Source organism: Gymnogyps californianus, chromosome 3, assembly GCF_018139145.2.
Source record: "Gymnogyps californianus isolate 813 chromosome 3, ASM1813914v2, whole genome shotgun sequence".
NCBI lineage: Eukaryota > Metazoa > Chordata > Aves > Accipitriformes > Cathartidae > Gymnogyps > Gymnogyps californianus.
In genome coordinates this window covers 48735345-48754955 of record NC_059473.1, presented here as the reverse complement: position 1 = coordinate 48754955, position 19611 = coordinate 48735345, and the positions used below count along the sequence as shown (strand labels likewise).

Here is a 19611-nt window from a genome sequence, read left to right as displayed (position 1 = left end):
GTTTCCTCTGGACTTACAGAGGCGACAGGAAGAGGAGTATTACAGTCGCTTAGAGGCTGAAAGGCGCAGGCAGCACGATGAAGCAGAACGAAGATTACTGGAACCTGACGAGCCTGGTCTGTACAGACCTCCGCTTCCACGGGAATATGAACTCCCATCCCCAACCCCTTCATCTAACGCTCCTCCTCCCCCACCTCAGCGAAACACCTCTTACCTCAAAACACAGGTCCTCTCCCCTGACACGATTTATACTGCCAAGTTTGTTGCATACAATGATGATGATGAGGAGGAGGAGGATTCCAATCTAGCAGGTCAGGATAAGTACTCCAGCACAAGAAAATCTTATGGTGACTTTCCTCCTGCCACCCTTAAGCCACAGCAGCCCTCCCGCCAGCCTCGCCCAGTTTCAGATGGCCTCTTTCTTTCCAACTCATTCCAGTCATCTCCAGTCAATGCCAACAGTACTGCTGCCAAAAAAAGCCAGCCCCTGCCCCCACCAAACAAACTGAGTTTCATCCATGCCAGCAGCTCTAAAGGTAGACACCAAGAAATCAATCGTCTCTACAGAACTATCCTCATGTTTTCAACTCTGGTGCTGTAGATTGAATCACTTACTTTGTGATTTACTTTTTTCGCACTTAATCACTATTTTCACTGTGGTGATCTAACTTAAATCCTGATATTAATATGAATCCTCCAATTTTTAATTGTTTTGATCTCTCAAATTTTCTTGTTCCTTACCCAAACTCTTCAAAAGCAAAAATTCCATCTTTCACACAATGAATCAGAAATTATTTTAACTGTTACTCAACCAATTCAAAGTACTGTTGGTTTTGGCTTTCACTCTGTATCTTTCAGTGATTTGTTTTCTATGACTGACCACTGGTTACTCAGGGCATCTGGAAGTGCAGTTTTCTTCGACACAGGAAACCTTTTCTAATGGGTTCATGGACAGAGCTTATCTTCTGCTTTCGTTATTGGTACCAGGGTTCTCTCTTTTAATAGCGTGTGCAAATGGCTTTAAAAATGACCTTTGTAGACGTAGTTCTTAAATATGCAAGCACCAAGAGACATATAGGCCATGCAGTTAGTTTCATGTATTAGGCACCATTCCTTTACTTCTGGTTTGTACAGTGCAGTTTTCTTGCAGAGAGACAAAAAAATCTAAATTTCATCTTAGTGCTTTTTGCCTTACTCCTTCCCTCCCCTTCTACACCCCTGTATTTCTTTGTCTCCTCATCTTGTTTCTTTTATAACTCCAAGTGGGCAACCATAATGGAGTTTAATTTCAAGTAGAGCTCTAGCTGCTAGTGACTTCAGCACCATATTTTATCTGCAGAGTACTAGTTTAGCTATACTCATGAATTCAAAGCTAATTCAATCCAAAGTTCCATGCTAAATTTTTTTTAAACTGCTACCTTATAGGAGGAATCTTACATACTTTACTCTTTGAGTATGTGTCTGTGTAGATCTCGCTCTAATAAATTTGCAGTTTATTAATATAAGATTTTGTCTTTAGATAGCAGCATCTGCCAGCGCTTCCCCTACATTTGTTTTCTTCTTCTGTGTTCTTCTGAAGGGAATGGTGGCCATGACATTCCCCTAGTTCATTCTTTTTACTTATGCTGGAAGCCAACAAATGTCTGACAAACAACTCCAGCTGATGAAATCATCCTTCTAAAATGCAAAGAGTAGCAAGGGAAAGTGTTTATGCTGGCTTCTAGCCGAATGGCTAACTTGTTTACTGGATTCAAGTCTCAATGACAAATGTGGAAGCCTACAATACGGTGTATCCCTGACCACCTTTTTGGCCACCTAACGAATTATGAAAATCACTTACTTTCTTTAATCAGAGGTGTGGTGTGCCCTGGTCATAGGGAGTATATAAGCCTCAGAATGGGTTCCATCTATCAGAAGCACTTCTAATCCAGCTGCAGTAGTATATGAATCTGATTTAGGATACGTGTGAGGCCATACAGGTACATGATACTCTGAGCTTCCTGTCTGCATCCTTTTCAATTAAGGCTCAAGTCATCGTTTTCCAGCAAGGCATCCTTTCCTTTGCAGGGCCAATTAGCTTCTGCTACAGTCAGACTGCTTCCAGTGCCGAAGAGAAGCTCTGCACAGCATTGTGTAGTTTTAATATTGCTGAAGGGACAATAGTTTAGCTCAGTTATAATTATTGTCCAACTGACAGAGTTGATGCTTAGCAGTTTCACTGTTTGGGGTCAGTACAGCACCCAAGCTGTATAAAAAGTATCCACACTGATACTCGTTTAAAGGAAAAAAAAAACCAACAACCTATTAATTTACCCTGGTGTTGCCTGTGAGATCTCGTGATGGATCCTGCAAGCTATTCTGTCACTCCTGTCTGGCTCTGTCATAGGTTCCAAGTCTTAAAGGAAGGTGAGGGTAGGTTTTAGCTTTTCACTGTGTTGTCATTAGGCTGGAGTATAAGTAGACACACTGTATACTACCTGCTATATGCTACCATGACAATGCAAATAATTCCATTATGCTTACCTACCATGCATGTGAGCCCACTGATAAACCCACAACAAGTGAATCCAAATCACAGTTTTGTATCAGAAGGACTCTAGCTTTTGAGCACCTCATATCACACAGAATTAATGAGTTAAGATTAAAGAAAGACAGGAAATACGTGGAAAAGATGTCTGTACTGAATTTTTGTTCTTTCAAAGGACTTTCTTTTTCTAGAAATTCTTATTTGAAACTGACTATAATAGAATGTAAAAGGTTCCTTCCATCACAACATGTAGGCTTTCAAAGGCCCTTAATTCCCTTCCTTATTTGGCACTTTGAGGGCTGTACACATAATGAATTAAGTAACTCTAGAACCATCAGTCACTAGTTGTCACCACCACTCTTCCTGCCTCCCATCATCCACAACTCAGAATGCCATTTCATATGTAATTGCATTTCCCAATCCTGCTTTCTGTTAATTTTAATGGAAAAATGAATCTCAGAGAAGTGAAATGTTCAGTGATATTTTTTGTGTGTGCGTGTTTGTTTTTCCTGGAAAACAATGAGAAGGACAATCTACAAAGATTTGGTTAGGGTTTTGGTAACAATAAAAGAATATTGTAGTATGATGCTTCGCCTTTAATAACCTAATTCATAAACCATACAACTAATTCTGAATACTCTTATTTCATAATTTTTAAAATAGCCATGAGAACAGGTTAACTTCACCTGATTGCTCAAGCTTCTATGAAGACTGCCTGCGTAACGTACAAAGCCGTTTGCACAAAATGCAGCATTCACTGTGCAGTTTACCATCTCCCATCTCGCTGACTCTGTTACATTACTGTCCTTTACAGCTCTTTTCTGTTCTGAATGTTAACTCTAGTAAACCACGCTTCTGCAAATTTTGCTCTCGTACCTTCTTCCACTGGGTCTCTTAAGACCATTGGGTCTGTCAGCTAACCAAGAAAAAAGCCAACACCCAAATCAAAACTACTGTCCTGAAGCAGGTGGAAGTGTGAACCACAGCATGTGGATCCAGACTTTTCAAAGCAGGGAAGGTAGTACTTCCATGCATGTAAGACTCATGTCTGAAAGGAAAAAAATCTTCATATGCTTGGCGTACCTAGTGTGATTTGGTCTGCTACAAATTTTTGGTGGAAAAAATTTAGCCTACAACACACTAGCTCAATTTGCTTGTGTGTTCCAGCCTCATCTGTCTCTTATTGAATATTTATGAGAAGTTACATATACCAGTGGAAGAAGCAAACATTTCCTTTTGTACCGAAGAAGGTTCACAAGACATAACACGTACAATATTGAGACCAGAACTGTCTGAAGACAAATCTGAGTATGGTGCTGACACTTATTTTTACTCTTTTCTTGACAGTTATTAAGAGAATATGGTCTTAAATATAGATTAAATTATTAAACTTTTTGATTGGAAAGAAAAGGTTTTGTCTTGTGGCCTTTAGAAAGAATTAATATAATGTGTAAAACCTGTGTGTTATAGCAACTTAAACTAAAGGTGCAGTGCTGCAAGATGCTTGCTTGAAATTTAAATTTAAGGGCAGGAGAGAAGGGCGCATTTTTGGAGTGATACAGTTTACAATCAGACTAAACAGACAAAAATTCTGACTACTGAATTGCAAAGGTGGTATATACTAATTTTAGCTTACTTTTAGCCTCATAAAGAGAGCAGCTGCAGCTAACTTATTTCCTGTGGAGCTTGTTACAGGATAATGAAGTGTGTTGCTCTTTCCATCAATCTCCTTGAACAACTTCTAATGTCTGTCTCACAGTGAGCCATAATAAGATAAAGACCATGATTTGATATGTGCTGGATAATCTAAACAAAATGTGTTCTGACTCAAAACTAGGAATAAAAAAATTATAGCTGTTTTGAGGGGGCGTGGAATTTAGTAGTACTGGTTTTAAATATTCTAGAGGTCAGATGACCCTCTAAATTTATTTCTGATCCTAGTTTGAGATTATTTCTTGAAAGAAGCACTGCACCTTTTTGAAGAAATACAATATAAAGCTTTTGTGTTGTAACTGCAATCCTTCAACTTACTTTTTCTTTTGCATAAGGAATAAATTCATACACTGGATCTACAGGAGCAGCTGTTGGGGCCCATGAAGTTTATCGGGATCCAAGAGACAAAAGATCTAAAAGGTGACGTGCAGGAGTCCATTAACTTTTATACGCCTGACTTGGTTAACTTCTGCAATATTTTCTGTTGTTGTATCTCTGTGGGCTATTCAAAAGTTCTGCAGTTGGCTCTGGAGTATCTTGGCTTACTATAAAATACAACTAAATTCTCCACAAGTCTTTAGGTGATCTGAAGTACTACTTCACAGCAGCAAATTTCAGTACTACAACTGAGTAAACTGAATGATCATTGTAAATGAACAACTTCAGCTGTTTCAGCTGTATTTATAAATCTGAACAGTACCTCTCCAGTGGGATTCTTACCAAATTTGTAATAAGCATAAATAATATGGGCTGTATCTTATATGTGAGTGGCAAGCTTTACTGTGTAGCGTACTGAAGACGTGACTGGGCTTGGCTAGGATTCTGTAGAAGCTGTTAGCCCAGTTCCTGCATTTTAAAATGTAGTCAATGTTTCAGTGGAGTGTGCAGAGCAGAGAACTCCTGGCACTAAAAGTGAAACCTCTTCTGATCAAGAAATTGAAATATATATTAAAGCTTTATTATATGAGGGTTAATCACATATGTAAAGTATTGTTACAGCTACAGCTAAGACTGATTTGAGATCCTCACTGCGGTGGTCAGAAACACATAATACAAAAATTGGTTTGCTACAAGGGTAAGAGATAAGTGCAAAGGCTTAGGCAACGATTGCACTTGGCAGCTTTGCCAGTATAGAATGAAACACAGAGGTGTCACAGCCGCTGCAGCATGCCTCAGTACTAGTAGCTTTGTTTACCCAGACATAATAGCTTTGTATTCCAGTGCTTTTTCCTAGACACGTGCCACCACAGGAAGGCTTGCTAATTTAGCCGTAACAGCAATGCTGTGCTAGTATAGACAGAGCCTTAGTTTACACCTGCACTTCACTTTGAAAATTGGAAAGTGGTTTCGTTCATGTTAATGTGCCAGAGATGGTCATGAGCCATTAATTTGTCTAAGTGATAGCACAATGTCAGAATTAAAGGTATGTGTGGGGAACAAAACCTTGCAGAACGCTAAGCGGAGAATCTTTTGCTGTAGTCAAAAAAGCTATTAGTCAATACATGTCACTAAGAATTATTATATTTAAGGATATTGTAGATAAGAATTATAACAAAGACTTTTTTCCCTTTCCAGTCAAGATACAGATTTACCTGGAGCACCAGAAAACTTGACGTTCAGGGAACGCCAACGACTTTTTTCACAGGGTCAGGATGTATCCAATAAAGTAAAAGCTTCTAGGAAATTAATGGAACTGGAAAATGAGTTGAACACAAAATAAGATTAAAGCACCTTATCAGACGTAACTGAAGATCTCTAAATTGAGGGATTGAGATGGGGGGCACTACTAATGAACAGAAAATGAATGTTTTCTGAAAGGAGTGACTTTGATTCCTCTATATCTAAGACTGTTAATTAAGATTTAGACATGTTGCAATAGCAAGAAAACTGATTACTTTGCCAGGAGCTTGTGGTTTATACAATGAAAGCACTGTAAAATTTTAAAGATATGAATCACGTGAAGGTAACTCTTTTTTCCTTTCTGTTTTGGGGGTTAAGTTCTTGTGCACCAGACCAAGTAGCACTTGTCAAAGATAAGTTCTGTTTCCTGGTGTTTTACAGACACACTTGTGTTTTAGCTGCTGAGCAGAGAGAGTGAGAATAGCTTGAACTGCCTGAACTAAACTGTGCACTAGAAATTAGTATTTTAGGTTGTTTGATAAGAAGCCAATATCTGGGCCACCTTAAATAAGACTTCATATGCAAGTTTGACATACTGTATGGTGTTCATGGAATGATCAGCATATCAATACAGATCTTACCATTACTTAGTACTGGAATAACATACATTCTGTAGGTAGAATCCTGGAATAAAAACATTTCTAGTCCTACGTATTTGTTGGGTCTAAAATGGTTGCCTAAGAATTTATCTGTAGTTATGGAAAAGTCTGTATGTTGATGCATCCCCACTATATGTGCTTCAGACTTTCAAAAATGTGAAGATACTTGGATAACTGTTTTATTAAAAATTACATAAGCAATAGATAGTAGGCTACACTAGTGGCCCTTCATCAGCTAGGACCAAAATGTTAGTAATGTGTTAAAGGCGAGAAGTAACAATTCCAGTTCCAAGGTGAGCAGAACAGATAGGTATGTCTTCTGAGAAAGGTAGCTTAGAAGCTATCAGGCAATTAGGCATGGAACAGTATTGATAAGTCTGCTATTATCAGTTCAGCAATATCTTCCTTTTTTTTTTTCTATGGAGAAGCGGACTGGCATATTAGAGAAAAAGAGTAAAGTGCGAAGCATCAAATACAACACTGCTGGGTGGGAGCGGGAATGTTAGTAAGGTCGTTAACAGAGCTGGTGTGCTGGCAGCGAACCATCTCTGCTCACGCTGAGGAAGCAGTGCTGGCCAGCTCTTCTTAAGTCTAGCTGGCTTTACTGACATCCTGTTACTGTTGTACTGAAAATCTTTTTGGCAGTTCAAGCTATTTTTTCACACTGTAATAGCCTTATTTAATTTTAAATTGTTAATCTTTTTCCTCCCACTGTTTCTTCAGCTATGCGTATGTAGCTGACGATGTTGGGAATAAGGACCTCATCAGAATTTTTCTCATTGTGTGATGTTAAGACAATATATATTGTGATTCCAAACAAATTTTCTATTTGACAAAGCCCTTTATTGGCTTTAGATGATTTTTTGTTTTCCTGTATCATATTGTTCTCTTATAAATATATATTTAGGGAATTGTGCACACTTCCAAATACAAAGGGGTAGACTTTCACTGCCTTAGGAAAGAAATCACTTTTAATAAGAGTTGTATGATAAATAAATGCAAGTTAATGAAAATTGGAGTGTAAATATTTTTTACGTATTTCAGGTTTCTTATTTGAAAGTGTGCTTTTACCGTTTCACCTGTTAAATATGAAGTAGAAGATTAAACTGGTTCAAAGTGTTAATGAAGGATCTGCATGCTTGCTATGTCTGTTAATCAGGAAAAGCAAGCCTCTCCCAATTTATCTTGAGAACACTAGCAGCCTTACAGTGACAAATTTTTCTTAAGGAAAAAAAACTTATGCTGTGGCTGAATTACTGTTGCTGCTAGAATCTGAAAAAGGCTTAGCAAAAAAATACCTATAACCTTCAGTCGAGTGGATTTGGCCGCTATTGGGCATTCGGGTCAAGTGTGAATATGTGTAAAAGTGCTTTTCATATTTGTCTGTGCATTATTATGAAAACATCAAAACTGCTGTAGTTTCCCATTTCTACTGTATTTCACTTGCAACCTATTTTTAATAAAGTTTGTATTGTATTTAACTTTGCATTAAATGTTTTTTGTACTGTTTATTTGATTCTGCATTCCTGACAGCGTTATCGTAAACCGAAGGGGCTCTTGTTAACATGTTTTGCCTTACCTGTCCTTTTAAAATATATTTACAAGCAAAGTCAGTGTATCTCGTAATGAATAGATGAAAAACTCGGATTAGTTTTACATGGAGAATCAACAAAGGAGGCTGATTCTCACTGATCAGAGGGGAGAATTTCTTGGCCTCATGTTGTTCAGTATCTGTAGCAGTGACTTGAAAGAAGTAGTGATTTTTACAGCTTAACCAGCAACTTATGAAATAGTACGTATTGGTGAGGTCAATTACGCAGGCTAGTCGTACTGTGTTTGTATCCTCCTCAAGTGCAAAGCTGTATTTCTAACAGCGAAGAGGAACCTGGAATGCAGCTTCTTTTGGAAAAGTATGGAGTATTACAACCAGAGGCTCCATTGTGATTGCTGTGGTTAAAAAGTCATTTGATCTCTTTATTTTGAACACAAAGACGGGATAACTTTTTGTCCAATTTCTGAAAAAAAAATCAGCTTGGGTGACCTGGAAGTTGGGAGCGGTGGACTCAAATTCAGTGCATAGTTTTGAACGAAGGTTGAGTTAAAGGACTTAGGAATGGTGGTGCTCCTCTTTTATCATTGGATTGATAAGGTTAGATGACTTGACTCTTGATGGGAGACAACAGTTTAAGCTCTGCTTAGGGAGGGTGGGGAAGGGAACCAGGCCCCAGTGAAGTGCTGTGGATGGCTTCTGCTGTAGCTGAACGTCCACTGGAGCCGGGATTGAGAGCCACCTACATCTCCTTCCAGGTGAGTACCTTAATCTCTTGAGTTTTGTGGTCTACACTCTGGAATTTTCAAAATCACTAATGAGGACGTTCTGGATTTTAGTATGAGATATGTGTGTATAAAGGCAGGGAAGAAGCTAAAGGAACCACAGAAGCCAGAAGCGCTGTTTAGTATGTTGCAAGGAAATGACTGCCAGGACCTCAAGACACGGCTGAGGGGAATCTTTTATGCATGTTTTGAGTCTGTAGTTTTTGACTGTGAGAACAGCCTGAGAAAAAGAAATTTGAATTTTGAATATAGAAGGTGTAGTCTAGAAGAAAAAGGAAACAATCCATTGTCCTTCTGTATGGTAGTCCCTCAGTCTAAGCAAGAGCAAAGAACTGGGACAAGCAAAAAGTGATTTATTTGATGAGACTATAGTTGTTGCAGCTGTGAACTGTGCCATAGAAACATTTATTTCCAGACTAAAGTAGTCCAGGGGTTGCGGGGGAAGAACTGTGTGATATGCAACAGTGGTAACGCATTTTCAGTGGGAAAACAAGTTTTGAGCTATGCCTTGCACAGTTCAGGTCAAGTTTGCTAAGTGAGCACACTAGTATGATACAGTTGAACGGTGCAGCATCTGCGTTGCCTTGGGGACATGAGTTGCCATCCTTAGTAGCAAAGCTCTTGATATTTTAATTGATGATGACCCTTATGGTGATAACTGTGTGAAATTACATCTGCATATGCAGCCAGGTCTGCTGCTCCCAGCAGAGACTCTGTAATTATGTTAAACCTCTGTCAAATTCTCCCTTCTGCACCTATCATCCACATACACTGCTTTTCAGCTGGTTTTATGTACTGTTTGTCCTACAGTCTTGCTGGTAATTGAGGAAAAGGCAGGGAAGTGAAGAAATTGACAAAGTCCATAGTATACCTCCCGTTTACTGAAATAATAAACAATACACTTGATCATACAGATTGCTGTTTGTAGGTCAAGCAATGAGTACACAAGCAAGACTGTTCTTTACCTCCTAATTCAATTAGATAACATGAGAAATCGTAACAGAAAGAGCGATGACAAAAAATGAGCTTCACCAAGAATAGTCTTAAAACACACGTAGTAACTCATGTATTTGATAATACGAATGGGAATGGCTCTTCCTGCTGGCTTGTCAAATGATACTGCTGTCTCAAACGGTCAGTTAGTGGCTGTGTGGCCCAGAAGGCAAAAAGCCTCACAGATGAAAAATTCAGAGTCAGCTGACTTCTTTCCTAACTGTAATGGCAGGTAAACTCCTTAAGGAGACCAAAGCGCAATACACCTGCTCGGCGAATCTCAGTGTATTCTTAGTAACGGATGTTCAGAACTGACCTACAGTTACCGAAGCAAATGTCTTGCTAAAAATGTGGAATGCAAATATTTACAGCTTCACTGAATAATGTTTTAGGAGGTTCAAGTGATAGGCCATGTGCAGTACAGCAGTCTCAAGTTACTGTCTGCTGAGCGTGGCGAACGTGATCTCGTACAGGCGGTAGAACATCTGAAGGCGTACAGCAGTGACTCTCTCCATGTTTGGCACGAGAGGGATAGCAACCTTCTGTCTTGGTATTTTCCCCAAGTGCTTTTCTACCCGTTTTGTTTCTAGTAACTGCACTTGGGAATGCTGTAATGGACGACTCGTATCAGAATGCTGAAGCTGGGACCTCGTTAGTCTTGTTGGTTCCACTACTGGGGTTAATGTGAAATGCATCAGAAGTATTCAAGACCATGCTTGCTTAGTAGTATCTTAAGATTTATAATCCACCACGGTATTTCACTGACGCTAAAATTAGTAGAGTAAAATGTGGATTTAGGCAATTTCATTAAATTTCTGGCCCTCTGGTTCCCCGGAAGGGTCTGTAATAAGGCAGGGCTCTACATCTGCAGGGGGAAGACAGGATCAAGTTGGTAGAAGTTTGGGGAAAGAAACAAGATTCTTCAAAGCAGAGAATCAGCGTAGAAAGGTGTGCTGGAATACAGCCTTGCAGCATTTCCAGAAGATAGCTGGATTTTGTATTTGTTTCTTGCCTAGATCTCACTGACAGACTGGTTTTGTTCCCTGCCTGTCAAGCAACTTCTCCTGAGCTTTGGAAATAGAAGGAAGTTCCCAAAAAAGAATTGCTGCTGTTACAGTGAATCACAGGTCATATTGTGATTTTTTTTTTTTCTTTTTTTTTAATACAGATGGAACTGAGTTTTCAGTACTATCCAACCTTCAGGTGTGCATACAGAAATGACTAAATAAGAATAGTCCAGGGATGCTCAGTTTTAGGTTACTAGTTCAAAGTCAGAGTGATAGTAAACAGTCGTCTCTGTTACGGCCTACAGAAACCAGATTCTTGATCTTATTCATAGTGGGTAAAACCCACAGCAGGGAAGAGATCAACCATTACACTTCAGAGATTATCTTTCTGAGATGAGGCCGAGTTACGTTGGAAAGTAACATTGTTCTGACTCAATTGCTGGTGCAGGATAAGCATTGCATATAAAAATCACAGCTCAGTGTCAAGAATTGTGAGTCATAACACCCCCCAAGCTACTAAAATAGTCCCCCCAAAATAGCAGATGTTGATAAAATCCTGTCTGCCTTACTTAGTGCCAACATCTCTTAACATCCACAGTATTGCAGTACTTTGGAACTTTTTTTTTTTTTGGCCTAAATCCATTTGTCAGTTTTCATTTTTCCACTAATGCAGAATTAGTTGCAAGGATGAACTGCTGAGGGGCTTCCACTTAGTTTGTTGTTTTTTTTTTTTTTAAACTGAGGCTACAGTTTGTAGGTGATGCAGGAAGAAGTTGTAGTATCACAGAACACAGTTGATAGAGCTGCACAGAGATGTTTGGTTTGGTCTGGGCTGTGATAGATGGGCTGCATCTGGGTTCCTCTGTAAAGGATTGCTATCCCTCTCGTGCCAAACATGGCGAGATTCACTGCTGTATGCCTCTGGATTTTCTACTGCCCATATGAGAGCACATTCGCCATGTTCAGTAGACAGTAACTTGAGACTGCTGTTTTGTGGAACTGGATTCCTCTGTAATTATGATGTTGGCTTTGGGTTAAAAAAAAACAAACTGTAGTGCAAAAATAGTGTTATTGCCCACTTCCAAGAAGCTGACATGTTCGTATCTGGCATACTTTCACATTTAATAGCCAAACAGTATTCCGACTGCTTTCAGGATAATGTTAATCTTTCAGTGCAATACAGTAAAGCACTAAGTCGTATTACTAACATATGTCACATATTCGCCTCAGAAACCTTGGTGTAAGACCCCCAGCCATAGCCTGTCTTGGGCAGCCTCTTAAGACTCCCACACCAGCTGGACCTGCAAGCTTTGTCCATCTCCTAAGACTAGTCCTAGACACTGGCTTTGTTCACAGTTACTAAATAGTTGCGGCTGGAAGGGACCTCTGGGTATCATCTAGCCCAGGGTCAAAGCACAGTCAGCTACAGCCATTTGCCCAGGGCTGTGTCTAGTTGGGTTTTGAGTATCTCCAAGGATGGAGACTCCACAACCGCTCTTGGCAACCTGTGCCAGTGTTTGATTCCCCTCACATTTGAATAAATAAAGTATTTTAAGTTCAGATGGAGTTTCACATATCTCAATTTGTGCCTACTGCCTCTTGTCCTGTCACTGGGCACCACAGAGGAAAGTCTTGTTTTTATACTCTCCCATCAGGTATTTATACATATTAATCAGATCGCCCTCAGCCTTCTTTTGTCCAGGCTGAACAACCCCTACTATGCTCTGTGTAACTGATGTTTCTATCCCTTAATCTTCTTTGTGGCCTTTGCAGACTTAGCCTATGGTATGCACCCCCAGCTGCTCAGGGGAGAAATCCTGTAGCCAATATAGGAACTCTAGGCTCTGTCCTCCTCCTCGCCCTTTGTTGTGGCCGCTGAACCCGAACGCGGGGCTTGTGCCCCTGGCCCCAGGAACTGGTGCTCTGAGGAGAAATCTTTCAGCAGCCTTACACCAGCCTTGGCAGCTCCAGGCTTCCCCGCACTCCCCACCCTAATCCTTGACCTCGGCCTCTGAGGTCACTTACCCAACCGACGCTACAGATGGAGGGATACCTCCAGTCCCTATTTATAGCACGCTCGTTAAATGCGGTGTGGGGCGAGGGGGGAGCGGTGCCCTCCGACAGCGCTCTCCCTGACAGGCCCGAGGGCCGCCGCCAGCAGCCGGGCCCTCGCCGTGGCGCCGCCCCTTCCCACCCTCACTATGAGAAGATTGGTGGGCCTCCCTGCCACTCACGGGCGCGTCCGTTGCCGCCGGCCTCGCGGCGAGGGGCGGCTGGCAGGCACTCCCGTAGCTCCGCTAACGGTCGGAGTTGGCGCGCTGGCAGCGCGTGAGGCGCTCGCCCAGCCAATCGAAGCGCTTGCTGGCGGGAGGGGAAGAAGGCGGGCCCTGTCACCATGGCAGCCGGGCAGACACCCCAGCTGCATTTCTGATTGGCCAATTTAAATCCCCGAGGGGGTGCGGGGGCCGAGTGAGGCCCTGGTCCGCCTCGGCGCGGGAGCGGGGAGGACGACGATGCGGCCGCGGAGCGGGGTCGACCTGGGCTCCGTGTGGGCGCAGCGCCTCCGGCAGCTGGAGCAGCGGTTGCGAGTGAGCCCCGCGCCGCGGCGGCGGGGAGGGGGGGGGGGGGGGGGGGGGCGAGGCGGGCGGGCGAGGCGAGGCGGGGCGGGGCGGGGCGGGGGGGGGGGGGGGGGGGGGGGGGCGAGGGGGGGCGCTGCGGCGGTGGGGGAGAGAGCTGGCCCGCCCCGGCCGCCGTGGGGACGGCGGGGCGGGGCCCGTCGGGCGGGGCACGTGGCGGCGGGCAGCGCCTCGGCCCGCTGAGGGCGGCGGTACGGCCTGCCCGGCCTTCTCCTCTGCTGCCCCTCTCTGTTAAAAGTCTATTTCCAGGCTTAAAATTTAGGCGAGAATCTTAAATACAGCAGCCTATGGGGACTTGGCAGGCAGCCTGATGTGGGGGAGAGGCTGCTCCGCCTGGGGCTGCGTTAGAAAGGGGGTGTCAGGGCTGTGAAGAGGCCTCCCCGCCCCGCTGCCGGGCAGGACGGGCGTCCAGCTGTTTCGGAAGGCAGCAGCTGTGCGGAGGAATAGTCTTGCTGCTGCAGCAGCGTTGAAGATCTCTAACGGTGTAGCCTTGCAAATGGAAATGTGGTTATTTATAAATAAATAAAATAGCACTTCTCTAATGACCTGGAAGACGTCAGGAGATGGTTTTATAAAGCAAAAGCAGTTAAAGTTTTGTACATATGCGTTTCCACGTAAGCAGGCAAAGGGACAGAAAACACACGTAATCATGGAATATTAAGAGTTTATCCTAATTTTCATGTGCTTGTAGACAAATACTGTGCTGAGGAGGTTGGGGGTAGGTAGTCCTTTGATTTTGGAAGGCAGAGAAACGGAGGAATGTAATAAAACTATTATAATAAAATGATGTTCATCAGAGTCACGTTTATTTTGTTTTTACTTTTGTGGTTTGGGTGGGTTCTTTCCTTAGACCAAAGAAGAAAGAATAGTTGTCCTGGAAACTGAGAATGCTGCTCTTCGTCTAAAACTTGCAGAGGTAACTATTGTTTGTTTTTCCAAAAAGAAGTCTTATGAAAATAGAAAAAAAAAGACACTGAAATCTGCCTTCCTATTTTCAAGTGTTGCACTCTTTACCTGTTGGGGAAATCTATGAAGGGATTAAGGCTCAGCATTTTTTTTCTTTTTTTTAATCAGCAACAATGGTAGACTGATTAAGTAACTAGAAGTGGACATACATTTAAATAATTGTCATTGTTTTAAATTACAGAAGTGAACTGAGGGAACGACTCTGCAAGCATTAAATACGGAATACTGCTTTCTGCTTGCAGGGAAAATGTTTGCCTAAAAGACAAGGGTAGATTTTGAAGGAATACTTTTTAGACATAATTAGGATGCTCCTTTAAAAAGCACTACTCATAGAGTGCAGGAAAGACATTTCATTATGAGTAGACTTACCAAAGACGCCCTATTGCATGTCTTCGTAGCACTAGTGTTAGACTTGTCTAGAAAAGGCAAGGTACTGTTGCTGAAGTCAGTCACAGAGCATACAGCAACGACTGGATGTCCTGATTTCCTTACATCCTTCTACAGAAGGATATGTTGTTCCTAGACCAGTATTGAAACAAGGAGCAGCCTGTGATTATGTTTGGGGTCTTCAAAGGTAGCATTTCAGAGATTTACAGAATTTTGAATATTGATCTACACTGCTAGACCGGAGCCAGCTGTGAGTATTAGTTGTGATAGAGACTGTTGGCCAAGAGTTTCTAATCTGGGCTGAAACATGAAATGGTTGGGTGACCTCAGGAAAGCCATTTGCCCTCCCTGTGGGTTTGTTAACACCTGTGGATAAAAGTGGGGTTAACATTTTTCAAAGTCTGACTGGAAGCAGATGGTACATCTGAAATGAGTTTTGCTAGATATACAGAAGAATACTGTAACTGATTCTGAGAATATGTTTCTTCTGTTTTTGTTCTGCTTTATAATATTTACCAAAAACCTGAAGTATTTCAGTTGATTTTTTTTTACTCTCACAAGCACAAGAAATAAATTGTTCTAGTCAGTAAGATGCATTAGATGTAGGAAGAAGTTATCTGAGTATTAGATAATGAAGACTTGTTTTCCAACTACAACACTGTTTCAGTTTATTGCAAAATGCCCTGGAAGATACGAGCACCTACAGACACATGAGGAGCATGGCAGTGTTACCACCATCAGTCAGACACAGTGTCAAATGATTTGTGGAAATACTTTGCGATTAACCTTGCACTGATGTTTCTATTCAGGTGGTTATTTAAATACACTTAGGCTTTTGCTTCTCCTTGGTTAATTTGACCCAGCAATCTGACAACATGAGCTAAACTGACATCTATGAAATAGTTTTACCTTAATTGAAGAGTCTCTATTAAAAAGAATACTAATTTTAATTAGATGAATTTAAGGTCGTGTAATGTTGCACCGTATCTCCCAATATTTCACCAGCTATGCTGGTGAAAAAAAGCTACTGCCCTCAGCTATCAATCACTGACCCTTCAGATCTGCTGGTGGAGCTGCCTGAATGATTGAGCTGTAACAAGTTCAGTCACAGTGACCAGGGTTAACAGAGGTCTCATTCTTAACTTGTAAAAGCTAATTGGATTCGTTTTGACTGAAGTGAGTGAGGGAGCTTTGGAGACAAACTTATGAGGATAGCCATAAATTAGGATTTGCAGTGTAAATGTGTGTCTATAGGATGCATCAGTCTAATAAAAATGTTACCTCTTGCTATAGACCTTCCCTTGCTTGTATCCTTAAGACAATCACAAATATCAGCACTGCCACTGTTATCTGCAGCCTGGTATATTATTATCCTAGCAGCATATTGTAAGGGTTGTTGTTGAACATAAGAAGTCAGATTCTTTCTCTGTAGACTTGCTTTTGCCTATTTGGAAATGTGTTTGTCTACCTGCACACCTCTTGCTTTTGTTCGCAGTCCTTGAGGTCCTGATCCTGCTGTCTTCCATACATAAAGCCAAGTCTGCCAGAATGGATCTGATTGCAGAACTGAGATTTCACTTTGGAGAACACTATTAAATAGTTCGGTTTCACTTCTGTTTATAATAAAGCTGACTATAAAAAGTTTTATAGTCAGTTTTTTGCTTCTCATGCATGAGCACAAATTTGCAAGTTCTGGCATACAAAAAATACTGATGAGTGGTAAAACTATTGTAATGGAGAAAACCTCAAAACCAAGGCAGCCTTTGCAATAAAGATAAACTTGATAGTGGAAGTGATGAGAGGTTGACTGCAACGGAATTGACCATTCCGCTTTTATTGTTCGTGTTGAGAAAAATGGAGGAGTCAGGGGGAACCTGTGCAGATGATGGAAAATGCATTGGATGTTAAAAGTAGGTTTTAACTAGCTTAAGCTTTTTTAACAATAAGTCTTGAGTGCTGTAGTTGCTTATACATATGTTTAACTTTTCACATGTGATTAGAGATATTAATTCTGTTGAGCTACTTGTATGCATTTTTGTCAAGCATGTTTGTAAATATTGCATCTGAATAACATGAGTCTTGAAAATTCTCAGAGTAAAAGAACACATGAACACTGTATAGAATCAGTCTCAATTTCTGAGAGCTTAAAGCCTGTAACAAAAAAATGAGAGTTCTTTTAAAATCATCTCTTCCTGCTATTTCTTTTCCACGTAACAACTTTTTATATTGGTGCTAAGGTGTTGTATAGCTGTGCAGGACATCAGGTTGCATTTGTAAATAGAAGATGCATGCTTTGTGAAGGTGAAAAAGCCACAGGAAAAGATTGGTTTAGATAAGTGAAATACTTTTCTTGGAAAATATAGTCTTTCTTTATTCTAACAGCTCCAGGACATTGTATTGTTGTTCTTGCAGATGTTGTCTGTAGTTAAACTGCAGTTAAATGTTTACTTTTTACCTACCATTGTCAGATGATTGGAATTAATCCATTATGTGAATAAATTTAGCTCTTTCATGTCGTTGTAGTCTTCTATGCTCTGTTAGTTTAAATAACAGGGAACTGCAGTCACAGAATTTATGGCCTGAATAAAGTAGGAACTAAATATACGCTAGAGACAAGTGCATTCCAAAAATAGGGAAAGAGGCTATTAGTACTGGTTAAGGAATGATAGATGTCAACAGGTTGCAGGGGAAAGTAAGTGAAGAAGTTGCAGCTCATTTTAAGCACCAGTACTGTCAGTAAATGATGAAAATGCAGTTTTTCATATAATACAGATTCTGTCGTATTGCAGAATTTCACAAGTACTCCACAGAGATTTCTTTTTTGTATTCTTGCCTGTAAATATCTAAAGTTGCACTATTTCTGTTTTCCTTTTGATTTCAACAGCTCAAAAAAAATTTGGCCATAAAAATTGTTTTTGCATAATGGGTGATTTTAGATTATTAGAAAGCATTCTTCTCCACATCCTTTCAAAATTGCTTTGGTTGCTTTGATCTCTGAAGACCCAGCTTAGTGCTTTATTGGTACACTTTTGCACCGTTGCAACTCTACTGAATATAACGGAGTCAGTGCTGGCAGGAAGCTAGAGCAATGAACACTAAGTTGGGGGCTGTGTATTACCAGCTCCTTCAGGACTTAGGCAGTTAACACATGTGTATGTGTGTCCTCGTTCTGTTTTATGTCCTTTCAGAGAGCTTTCGGCATTAAATGTAGCTCATAGAATAGTTTGGGTTGGAAGGGACCTTTAAAGGCCATCTAGTCCAACCCCCCCGCAATGAGCAGGGACATCATCAACTAGATCCGGTTGCTCAGAGCCCCGTCCAACCTGATGTTGAATGTTTCCAGGGATGGGGCATCAACCACCTCTCTGGGCAACCTGTTCCAGTGTTTCGCTGCCCTCATTGTAAAAAATTTCTTCCTTCTATCCAGTCTAAAAGTTAGCCTAAAAGTTACCATCTAATCTAGTTTCTAGAAGACACTTAAACCAGCTATGTAACCAGCCCTTTTCCTTAAGTGAAGGCACAGTTTTAACCATTTAGATCCACCTCAAACATAAGTAAGGGGTTTTAGGTACTGCAAAAGCATTTTAGTAGGTTTACCACCCTAAGGAAGTAGAATATTTTGATGTTAGCTAGTTACCTCGAGGTGATCCTTCACATGACTCAGAAAAACGTAAAATCAAAGGGGACAGAATGCGATGGAACACATGAGTGCTTTAAAGTGATTTTTTAGGGGATTTTTTTTTTTTTTTTTTAACAGTATCAAGGGTTGGCTGGAAGAAGCACTAAGGAAGTATTGCAGCTCTACTCTGCTCATGGCCAGCAGCAGAAATTGCAGAGGAGTTCTGTTGTAACCCAGCTGCACGGAGCAATAAAGGTAAAGACATTTAGCAATAATGTAGGCATAATCTATGCCCTAAACATTTACATGCTTATCAAATATAGTAGAACCCAGAAAATGGTCAGATATGAACCTGATCTATGGCTTTATTGTATTTACAGCAGTGCTTGCAGTGAAGTGTAGGAGTGCCTGAGTTAGCATAAAATTTACAGTGGTTTTGCTGCAATAGGCTGCAAAGTCACCTGAGAAGCTGGTAAAAGTGCTCCTGAGCTCCAGGATCTTAAGTATAGGCTGCTATCAATACCCGAACTAGATATTTTTGTAATAAAAACCTTGCAATCCCTGATTTGACTATCATATAGACATTCCCTAAAAACCAAGAATTGTGATATACTTTAACTAGATAGGCAGATCCTTTAAAAAAGCATTGGAGAGCCCCATTGATTTCACTAAGAGCTCTGCTCTGGCAGACCTCACAAGAGGGAGTAGTTTGCTGTATGCTCGCTCAGGTTGTCTTAATCTTGCATCAGAGAGACTGGAACTGTTCTCCCAGTACCAATACCATAATATTTTGCTTTGTTGAAGTACTTATTCCTTAAGTTGCTCTGCTGAATAGTGAGTTCCTTTTAGGGACACTAACAAATGTCAGCTTTTCTCAGAGCAGCACTGAATGCCTGCATAAAATGACTGAAAAGTATCTCAGGTAAGAAATCTGCTTCTTAACAGGCAGAAGGATGTGGCTTAATTGTAGCATAGTGAGACTAGATGATCCTTGTAGGTCCCTTCCAACTGAACTATTCTGTTCTATTCTAATTACAGTGATTCTGCTCAGTAAATTTTGCAGTGGTATTTTACATTTTAGGTTAGCTAGAATGGCAGAACTGCTTGTGATGCAATACCAGTGGATTGAGATGGTTTACTATCAGAGATC

At 41.0% G+C, this 19611-nt stretch overlaps 2 protein-coding genes across 13 annotated transcripts in view; both read left to right on the top strand.

The window, feature by feature from the left end:
• Positions 1-8012, top strand: part of AFDN (afadin, adherens junction formation factor) — a 133415-nt gene extending 125403 nt beyond the window's left edge. For 9 of the 12 annotated variants that reach the window (XM_050895095.1, XM_050895093.1, XM_050895091.1 and 6 more), the window contains 3 exons: positions 20-311; positions 4576-4660; positions 5816-8012. In XM_050895095.1, the coding sequence (XP_050751052.1) occupies positions 20-311; positions 4576-4660; positions 5816-5960 (522 nt within the window). In that variant the 3' untranslated portion in view covers positions 5961-8012. Of the gene's footprint in view, positions 1-19; positions 312-4575; positions 4661-5815 lie in introns of those variants that run through there. The other 3 variants (XM_050895097.1, XM_050895096.1, XM_050895099.1) reach the window with 2 other exon arrangements.
• Positions 8013-13366: 5354 nt separating this feature from the next.
• Positions 13367-19611, top strand: part of KIF25 (kinesin family member 25) — a 42992-nt gene continuing 36747 nt past the window's right edge. The window contains exons 1-3 of the mRNA XM_050895100.1: positions 13367-13441; positions 14340-14405; positions 18600-18716. Of these exons, the coding sequence (XP_050751057.1) occupies positions 13367-13441; positions 14340-14405; positions 18600-18716 (258 nt within the window). The remainder of the gene's footprint in view (positions 13442-14339; positions 14406-18599; positions 18717-19611) is intronic.